This window comes from Hyaena hyaena, unplaced genomic scaffold (genome assembly GCF_003009895.1).
Source record: "Hyaena hyaena isolate Hyena2069 unplaced genomic scaffold, ASM300989v1 scaffold_255, whole genome shotgun sequence".
NCBI classification, from domain to species: Eukaryota; Metazoa; Chordata; class Mammalia; order Carnivora; family Hyaenidae; genus Hyaena; species Hyaena hyaena.
This window is the reverse complement of record NW_024080888.1, coordinates 1,636,680-1,647,206: the sequence shown is the minus strand read 5'-3', so window position 1 is coordinate 1,647,206 and position 10,527 is coordinate 1,636,680. Positions and strand designations below refer to the sequence as shown.

The 10,527-nt window shown below is 35.1% G+C and overlaps 1 protein-coding gene across 4 annotated transcripts in view; it reads right to left on the bottom strand.

The window, feature by feature from the left end:
• Positions 1 to 1,028: 1,028 nt before the first annotated feature.
• The window catches only part of SNCA (synuclein alpha), a 154,715-nt gene continuing 145,216 nt past the window's right edge, over positions 1,029 to 10,527 (bottom strand). For all 4 annotated transcript variants that reach the window (XM_039245375.1, XM_039245372.1, XM_039245373.1 and 1 more), the window contains exons 5-6: positions 9,029 to 9,112; positions 1,029 to 1,545 (exon numbers count right to left, since the gene is read on the bottom strand). In XM_039245375.1, coding sequence (XP_039101306.1) covers positions 1,513 to 1,545; positions 9,029 to 9,112 — 117 coding nt within the window. In that variant the 3' untranslated portion in view covers positions 1,029 to 1,512. The remainder of the gene's footprint in view (positions 1,546 to 9,028; positions 9,113 to 10,527) is intronic.

The window sequence follows — 10,527 nt, the reverse complement described above, 5'->3', positions numbered from 1 at the left end:
ACATTTTAGGATTCTTTGTTCTAGTTCTGTGAAAAATGCCCTTGGCATTTTGATGTGAATTGAATCTGTAGATGACTTTGGGTAGTATTGGAACAATTAATATATTAAAGTTTCTGTTCATGAACACAGTATATCTTTCCATTTATTTGTATAGTGTTTAATTTTTTTCCTCCAGTGACTTAAAGTTTTCAGAGTAGTCTTTTGTCTCTTCAGTTAAATTTATTTCTAGGCATTTTATTCTTTTTGGTGCAATTGTAAATGAGAAATGAGTACTGCTGGCCTCCCAGAATAAACTTAGAAGCTTTCCTTTCTCTTCTATTTTTTGGAATAGTTTGAGAAGAACAGTTATTAGCTTTTCTTTAAGTATTTGGCAGAATTCCTCTGTGAAGCTATCTGGTCCTATACTTTTGTTTGTTGGGAGTTCTTTGATCAATAAATCAATTTTATTGCGAGTAATCATTTTTTCAAATTTTCTATTTCTTCCTGGTTCAGTTTTGAAGGATATTATTTCTAGGAATTTATCCATTTGTATGGACATTTCTTACAGTGATGTTCTGGTAGTTCCAAAAAATGTTGAAAGGCATTTCCTAGAGAGCGATGGGGGGTCGGGGTGTTTTTAGAAATAATAAAAATAAAATGCTGGGTTAAACAAAGTTAACCAGGTTCTCTCAGAGCCTTAATGTGCAAATATGTTTTATTGCTATCTGAAGCAGACAGCCATAATTATCTCTTAAAATCACTGTTCGGTGGAACCCATGTTTTCATACTTTGGGTAGTGTTGCTTCAGTTTATTTCCAGAGTAAAGGGTTAATGTTCCATTTCATTTGCTTAACTCTTCTAAAATTCCTTCTCCACCAAATGGCTGTCAAGAACTTTAATTGTGGCAGTTCTCAGTTCACAATGTTATAACCAAGATTTTATTACTTAAAATGAGATGGGATTAAAAATAAGATTTTTGTAATGAGATAACATTTTAATTTTCACCATTTATATATAAACACAAGTTAATAAAACACATCACAAAACAGTAAAATTTCATAGTTAATATTTATAGGTGCATAGTTTCATGCTCACATGTTTTTAAGTATTGTATATATTAACAAATTTCACAATACATCATCTTTAGACAGAATCATTAGAAGACACCTAGAAATCTTATAATATATGATAATAAATTGCAACTTCTCAAGAACAGCAACAAAAAAATAGTGAAGATTTAGAAATAAGTGGTAGTCACTTAGGTGTTTTAATTTAACATTTTAGATTTGAAGCCACAATATCCACACAGCACACAAAGACCCTGCTACCATTTATTCACTTCAGTGAGAGGGAAGCACTGAAATGCTGAGCAAGGGCAGGTACAGATAATTTCAATCACTGCTGATGGAAGAGTTTAAAATACACTGTAAAAACTTTGAGAAAATGTCATGACTGGGCACGTTGGAACTGAGTACTTGCACAGGATGGAACATCGCTCAGTAGATCTCAAGAAACTGGGAGCAAAAGTATTTCTTATGCTTCAGGTTCATAGTCTTGATACCCTTCCTAATAATGAAGAAAATAAAAAAGAAAACATGCAGTGTTAATATTAGTCATCAGGAATCAAGGATTTAGGGTGAATGAGATAGTACATGGCTCATCACTTTGAATAAAGGTTCTGCAACTATTCAGTTATACACAATATAATCTTATTTTGTAACAGTTTTGTCTTACTGTCAAATATAAAAGTGAATTATGCTGCTCAGAGTTACAGTATCTGAATTTTACTTCCAGATGCCAATTAACAATCATATGTTCTAATCATGTGAACAAGTTAGGTGGTCTGTCTTGCTCCCAGTTTCCTCAACTATAAGTTATGAGGGTCAAATCAAGTGGCCTAAAAATCCTCTTCCAGGGCTAAAATGTTCTCATTCTTAAAGAGAGACAAAGACATTAAGGCAAGTGATGTTTTCTCTCCTTTTGAAAATTTCTTCCTCATCGTTGGCTGCAATTATTACTTCTATTCTAAATCCCCTTCTACCCATACAATATATATAGATAACATCCACAATAAAAATATTAAAGGCCTTAACTAAAGTGATCAGAATAGTCCTCCTAAATAAGAACTCGAATCAAGATCCTGCTTTAAAGCAAATATAACTCAAGTTGCTTGCTGAGTACAGAACAAACTTAAATGCAAAGATTCTTCTAGTATTCTACAATTTGTCATTGACTCATCTCTGCAGTCTTAATCTGTTACAGTTCTCTCAGTTACCTAAGCTAAAATCCTGTTTAACTATTCACTGTTCTTCAAACATATCCTTAAGCATGCTCAGACATGCATGCCTTGCTTCTAATATTACCTGTGCTAGAATATCTTCCTTTTCATTTTGGCCTATCATATTCCCTCCTACACAGATCAACACCAACTCTTCTATAAAACTCCTGATCACTCTAAACAGATTCTGTAAAATATTATACTTTTTTGTATATCTTCCATATTTTTTGCCTCTGAGATGCCCGATATATAGAAGATAGTCAATGTTTGTTAAAGGAGTCATTAGAATAAATGAAACAGTAAATTTGTATTTGTTTTTTAGAACGTATACCACTTGTGTCCTGGTACTATCAATGAACTTTCTTACATTTTCTACAGTGTTTAGCATTGTGCTGAACTTAAAAAGACTCAGTATTCTTGGTAAAAATCTGAGCAAAAAAACCAATTTCAATTTCTATAAGTGGGATTATCAGTATGTTTTTTACTAATGCCATGAAGAAAAATATATAACATGACATTTTAACTTAATTTTTATGAATACAACTTCTTTGCTTGTGATGTCTGGTTTGGCATCAGTATAGTATTGTCCTCATGAAATTAATTGAGGAGTATTGCTTCCTCTTTTTCTTGGAAGAGGAATTAACTGGTATTAATTGTAATTAATAGTTATTAATTACACCTTAAATGTTTGGTAGAATTCACTAGTGAACCTATATGGTCCTGGGATTTGAGTGTGGGGGGGTAGATTTTCTTTTTCCTTATTAATAAATTTCTTAATGTTAATTTTTAAAAGAGAAAAAGAGCATAGCAGGAGAGGGGTAGAGAGAAAAGGAGACACAGAATCCGAAGCAGGGTCTAGGCTCCGAGATGTCAGCACAGAGCCCGACAAGGGGTTCAAACTCATGAACTATGAGATCATGGCCTAAGCTGAAGTTGGACACTTAACTTATTGAGCCACTCAGAAACCCTGTGGGTAGATTTTCTAAACAATAATTCAGTCTCTTTACTTTGTTATAGATCTATTCAGATTTTCTATTTCTTCTTGAGTCATCTTCATTAATCTAAAAATACTTTTAAGTTTTCCTTGTGATAAATTTTCTATTAAAAAACTTCTTTTCAAGTTAAAATGGGCAAATTAGCTGTTTAAAATGCTAAATTGAAATACATCAATTGTTGCAAACCATGCATTTAGCATGTTTTGGGGGGCACATTTTATTTTACTATGCAAATATCTTGCTAGAAATAATATGGCAAATAATAATTACTTTCTTTAGGCATTCAGTTGATTTATCCAAACTTCCATTTGGGGATTTATTTTGGAAAGTAAGTTTTTGAGGGGAGTTAAGATGGCAGAGGAGTAGGGAGATCCTAAGCTTGTCTTGTCCTTGGAACACAGCTACATAGTTATTAAATCATTCATAACACTCAAGAAATCAATCAGAGGTTTGAGAGAACAAAAAACTATAAGTCTACAAGTAGAAAAGCAACCATCTTCTGGAAGGTGGGAGATGCAGAGTGTTGACTTGGAGGAGACAAAGCTGTGGGTATGGTGGCTGGGAGGGAATCTATTTATGGAGGCTACTGCAAAATATTATAAGCAGTGGGGTGCAAAATCTGAACTTATAGAAGTCCCTCTCAGTGAGGGATGTGCATGGCTTAACGGTGCTCAGATGGCCACTTGGGGCAGAATCCCAGGAGTGACAGTGTGGTCTAAGGATCCCATGGGTCCCAAGAAGGATGAGTGGCACCAATGTGTGAACTGTTTCCAGGGTTAGGAGCTGGCACTTGGGCTGAGGGCATCAAGCAGGGGTGCCACCTTTCTGCTCGTTGACATAAACCCTGAATTGCCATGAGGTCTTGTGACTGCTTTCCTAGCATGGGCTTGCAAAAATACAGCAAAAACTTCCCCCAGAGGAACAGAGCTGGTGAAATTTGGAGTTTTGAAACTCAGTCATGTGCTTGAGATAAAAAAGCTCAGACACAGACAGAGTGAACACAGGGTTCTGACAGAAACTGGGAACACAAGAGAGGTGATTGAATGCTCTTCCATGAGGATTCCCTGAAGAGTGGAGAACTGATCTTTCAGCTCCAAAGCTAGAGACCAGGATGCTGCCATATTCATCCCGCCCATAAGGTCTGAAAGCCTTCAGGGAGAAAACAGCACCACCTAGTGGAGGCTGGAGCCACTTCACCAAGATCTATCGCCCTGCCTCCGGGAGGCACATTTCCAGGAAAACAAGTCAGCCTGAGAAACAGTACAACAGCCCCTGTCCCGCCCCACCAGAAGACCAGCACAAACTCTCTTGCACCAAGTCTTCTAATCATAGGGTGTGAAAAGCTTCAGCTCTAGGGAAAATAAGATCTAGCTTCCTTTTTATGTTTATTCTTTATTTTTTAAATTATTATTTTTTACTTTTTAATTCCTTTTTTATTATTTTATGTTCACATATATTGTATAAATTTTTCCTTTTTAATATTTTTGTCTTTTCATATTGTATTTACTTTTATTTTTGGATCTAGATTTCTTTAAGTAAGCAGACAAAAATACACTCAGGATCTAGGTTTGTTGTTTTTATTTGTTTCTGGGGAGTGTTTTGTTTTTGTTTTTGTTTATCTCTTTTTTCTGGACAAAAGGATGAGACAGAGAAGTTCACCCCAAAAGAAAGAACAGGAAATGGAATTCACAGCCAGTGATTTAATCAATACAGGTGTAAGTAATTACATCTAATGTCTGAATTAGAATTTAAAAATGATGATAAGGATATTACCTGAGCTTTAGAAAAGCATAAAAGATACCATAGAGTGTCTTCTTTATTTCTGCAGAGATAAAAGAACTAAAATCTAGTCAGGCTGAAATTAAAATGCTATAACTAATATGCAAACCTGAACGGATGTCATGACAGCAAGGATAGACAAGGCAGAGGAACAAATTAGTGATATAGAAAATAAAATTATGGAAAACAATGAAGTTGAAGAGAAGAGGGAAACAAAGGTCCTTAATCACAAAGGCAGACTTAGGGAATTCAGTGACTTGTTAAGATGCAGTAACATTCATATCATAAGAGTCCCAGAAGATGAAGAGAGAGAAAAAGGGGCAAAATGTCTATTAAAACAAATTATAGCTGAAAACTTTCTTAATTTGGGGAAAAACACAGATATCAAAATCCAAGAAGCACAGGGAACTCACATTGAGCTCAACCAAAGCTGACCATTGCCAAGGCATATCATAGTCAAATTCACAAATACATAGACAAGGAAAGAATCCTAAAAGCAGCAAGGGAATAAAAGGCCTTAACCTAAAAGGGAAGACAAAGCAGGTTCTCAGCAGATCTGTCCACTGAAATTTGTTAGGCCAGAAAGGAGTGGCAGGTATATTCAACTTGCTGAATGGGAAAAATAAGCAACCAAGAAGTCTTTATCCAGCAAGGGTGTCACTGACAAGAAATGTACAAATTCCTAGAAAGTTACAAACTACCAAAACTGAAACACGAAGAAATTGAAAACTTGAACAAACCCATCATCACAAAGCAATTGATCAGTAATAAAAAATCTCCCAATAAGAGTTCTGGCCCAAGTGGTTTCCCCAGGGGAATTCTATCAACCATTTAAAAAAGAATCAATACAAATTCTCCATTGGAACAAACTGTTCCAAAAAATAGAAGTGGAAGGAAAGCTTCCAAACTCATTCTATGAAGCCAGTACTACCTTGATTCCAAAACCAGATAAAGACTCCACTAAAAAGAATTACAGGCCAATATCCCAGATGAACATGGATGCAAAAATTCTTAATAAAATACTAGCAAATTGAATTCATCAGTATACTAAAAGAATTACTCACCATGATCAAGTGTAATTTATTCCTGGACTACAGGGCTGGTTAAATATTCACAAATCAATCAATGTGATAAACCACATTAGTAAAATAAAAGATAACCATATGATTCTGTAAATAGATGCAGAAAAAAACATCTGAAAATAATTCAGGATCCATTCTTGATAAAAACCTTCAACAAAGTAGGGATAGATGGAACACACCTCAGCATCATAAAGGCCATATATGAAAGACTTACAGCTAGTATCCTCAATAGGGAAAAACTGAGAGCCTTTCCCCTATGATCAGGACCCAGACAAGGATGTCCATTCTCACCATTAAATATTTAACATAGTACTGGAAGTCTTACTCTCAGCAATGAGACAGAGACAGAGAAAGGGAAAGAGGGAAAGAGAGAAAGAGAGAGAGAAAGAGAGAAAGAGAGAGAGAAAGAGAGAAAGAGAGAAAGAGAGAAAGAAAGAAAGAAAAGAAATGCATCCAAATCACAAGGAAGAAGTCAAACTTTCATTATTTGCAAACAACATGATACTCTATGTAGAAAACCCAAAAGACTACACAACAATTTGCTAGAACTAATAGATGAATTTAGCAAAGTTGAAGGATATACAATCAACATGCAAAAATTGGTTGCATTTCTACACACTAATAACAAAGCAGCAGAAAAAGAAATAAAAAAAATTGATCCTATTTGCAATACATGAAAGACAATATGACACTAGGAATAAATATAACTAAAGAGGTAAAAGATCTGTACTCTGAAAACTATAGAACACTTATAAAGAAAATTACAGAGGACACAAAGACATGGAAAAGAATTCCATACTCATGGATTGGAAGAACATTTTAAAAATGTTTACACTACCCAAACCAATCTACACATTTAACGCAATCCCTATCAAAATATGCATTTTTCAAGAGCCAAAAAAAAACATTCCTAAAATTTAATGGAACCACATAAGATCTCAAATAGCCAAAGCAATCCTGAAAAAGAAAAATGAAACTGGAGCCACCCAAATTTTGGATTTCAAGCTATATTAAAAGCTGTAGTCATCAAGACAGTATGCTACTAGCACAAAAAAAACAGACACATAGGACAGTGGAACAGAACAGAAAACACAGAAATGAACCCATTACTACATGGTCAAGTAATATTCAACAAAGCAGGAAAGAATATCTAATGGAAAAAAAAGAGAGTCTCTTCAACAAATGGAATTGGAAAAACTGGACAGTGACATGCAGAAGAATGAAACCTGACCACTTTCTTACACCACGCACAAAAATAAATTCAAAATGGATGAAAGATCTAAATGTGAGACAGCAAACCATTAAAATCCTAGAGAAGAACAGAGTCAGCAATCTCTTTGACCTTGATCAAAGCAACTTTTTAGAAAGAAGACATGTTGCTGAAAGCAAGGGAAAGAAAAGCAACAATGAACTACTGGTACTTCATCAAGATAAAAAGCTTCTGCACAGTGAGGAAACAATCAACAAAACTAAAAGGAAGCCTCCAGAATGGGAGAAGATATTTGCAAATGACATGATCAGATAAAGGGTTAGTATCCAAAATCTATAAAGAACTTACCAAACTCAATACCCAAAAAATCAAACAACCCAATTAAGAAAGTGGGCAGAAGACATGAATAGACAATTTTTCAAAGAAGACATCCAGATGGCTAACAGGTATATGAAAAGATGCTCAACATCACTCATCATCAGGGAAATACAAATCAAAACCACAATGAGATACCACCTCATATCTGTCAGAATGGTTAAAATTAACAACACAAGAAACAACAGATGTTGGCAAGGATGTAGAGAAAGAGGAATCCTCTTGCACTGTTGTTGGGAATGCAAACTGATGCAGTCACTCTGGAGAACAAGTTGGAGTTCCTCAAAAAACTAAAATAGAACACTCTAGGATCCAGTGATTACACTGTCAGGTATTTACCCAAAAGATACAAAAATATAGATTCAAAGGGATACATGCATCTCAATGTTTATAGCAGCATTTTCAACATGTCCATTTCAACTATGGACAGTGCTCAAATGTCCATTGACTGATCAATGGATAAAGAAGATTTGGTATACATATACAATGGAATATCACTTAGCCATCACAAAATGAAATCCTGCCATTTGCAATTACATGGATGGAGTTAGAACGTATTGTGACAAGAAAATAAGTCAATCAGAGAAAGACAAATACCATATGATTTCACTCGTATTTAAGATACAAAACAGATGAACTTATGGGAAGAGAGGGACAATAAAGAAAAGAGGGGGAAAGAAGCCACAAGAGACTCTTAATGATGGAGAACTGAGGGTTGATGGAGTGGAGGTATGTTGGAAATGGGCTAGATGGGTAGTGGGTATTAAAGGAGGACATTTGTTGTGATGAGCACTAGGTGTTGTGGGTAAGTGATGAATCACTGAATTCTATGCCTGAAACCAATATTGCAGTGTACATTAGCTAGCTAAAATTTAGAAAAAATTTATTATTTTTAATAAAATAATTTTCTAATGCAGTGTTCAGCAAACACTTTCTATAAAGGTTAGAAAGTGCTAACTAAAATTTAAATTAAGAAAAAAATTTATTATTTTTAATAAAATAATTTTCTAATGCAGTGTTCAGCAAACACTTTCTATAAAGGTTAAGCAAGTATATATATTAGGTTGTGTGGACAATATAGTGTCTCTGTAGCTTTTTCTTTTTTAACACAATGCTTTACAAATGTAAAAACCATTTTTAGTTTTCAATTTGTCTTCATAAAGCATATCCTGGATTTGGCCAATTTATCCCTCTAGAAAGTAAATAGTTTTCAATAAAAACAAATGTAATGAAAATCTGAGAGTGACAGATTTTTGGTACTGCTTATTAGAAAGACCTGACTTGAACTCCTGACGTTTATTTTCAGAGCTGTATGTATATAATGTTTTACCTCAGAAGGCATTTCATATGCCTCATTGTCAGGATCAACAGGCATATCTCCCAGAATTCCTTCCTGTGGGCCTCCTTCTTCATTCTAAATGGAAATCACAAAGGGAATATAATGAGGTACCATTTTTTACTTTTTAAAAATTAAGCACTTTGAAAACATCTTATATAGAAAATGGTAAAAATGTTGTAAAATAGCACTCCTTCATACTAGTGCTAGCATTCTAAAATTTTTTTTTTAATGTTTTTATTTATTTCTAGGAGAGAGAGAGAGACAGCGTGAGCAGGGGAGGGTCAGAGAGAGAGGGAGTCACAGACTGAAACAGGCTCCAGGCTCTGAGCTGGCAGTCAGCACAGAGCCCGACGTGGGGCTCGAACCCACGAACCGCGAGATCATGACCTAAGCGAAAGTCGGACGCTTAACCGACTAAGCCACCCAGGCGCCCCCTAGTGCTAGCATTCTAAACTATGCAATACCTGTGCAGAAATATTGTGGTGGTATGCATTACCAACCTAAAAATCTACAGAATTTTTGTCCAAGTAATTCACCACCCAGGAAATAGTCCAAAGCTATAGTCCAAATATGTTTTTTATAGGATCAATGACAGCAGTAAAAAAAATTGTTAGTCTAAAAGTTCAACCTTCTGTTGAAAAGTTTAGAAAATTATAATTCATCTATCAATAGATTATTATGAAGATATGTATGAGAGAGAGAGAGAGACCAAGCCTGAGTAGGGGATGGGCAGAGAAAGAGGGAGACACAGAATCTGAAGCAGGCTCCAGGCTCTTAGCTTCTGAGCTGTCAGCACAGAGCCTGATCCGTAGTTTGAACTCATGAACCATGAGATCATGACCTGAGCTGAAGTCAGATGCTTAACCAACTGAGCCACCCAGGTGCAAAAAAAGTACACATATTTTATAATTTATATTTAAGTGTTGGCAAAGAAATTGTTTTCTGAAATTTCAAAACTGAAACTACACACGCACACACACACTCACACCCCAAATACATGATCCACAAATTTCCCACATCTCTATCCTTAGAAATAAGATACCATAAATTCAACTTGAACTCATGTCTCTACTCGTATCCTGCATTAATACCTTTTGTTGTTTTGCATGGATTCCAGTAAAGTGATTATAAAAGATAAAGTTCACTGAAAATTGAAAAAGCAGAGGGGGCAAAGTGAGCTTAAAATGGACTTACTCAAAGAGATCAAATAGTCCCTCAGCCAGTGGAGCTTATGTTTAAAAATATGCCTTTGTGCAAACAATAGTTCTTCTTGTCTTCATCAGTGACTGACAGGAAGGCAAGGAAAAAGAAATGTATGCCCATGTGAAAAGGTCAGACTATAGCTCATGCCTACATTAGCAGGGCTGAGGAATTTATATATCATCTTCTCCTGCCCTCCCTTTTTAAAAACCAAAAAGCCATTTTATAAATGAAATAAAATACAAACACTCCCCAAAATACCTTACTTATAAATGTGGAAATAAAGATAT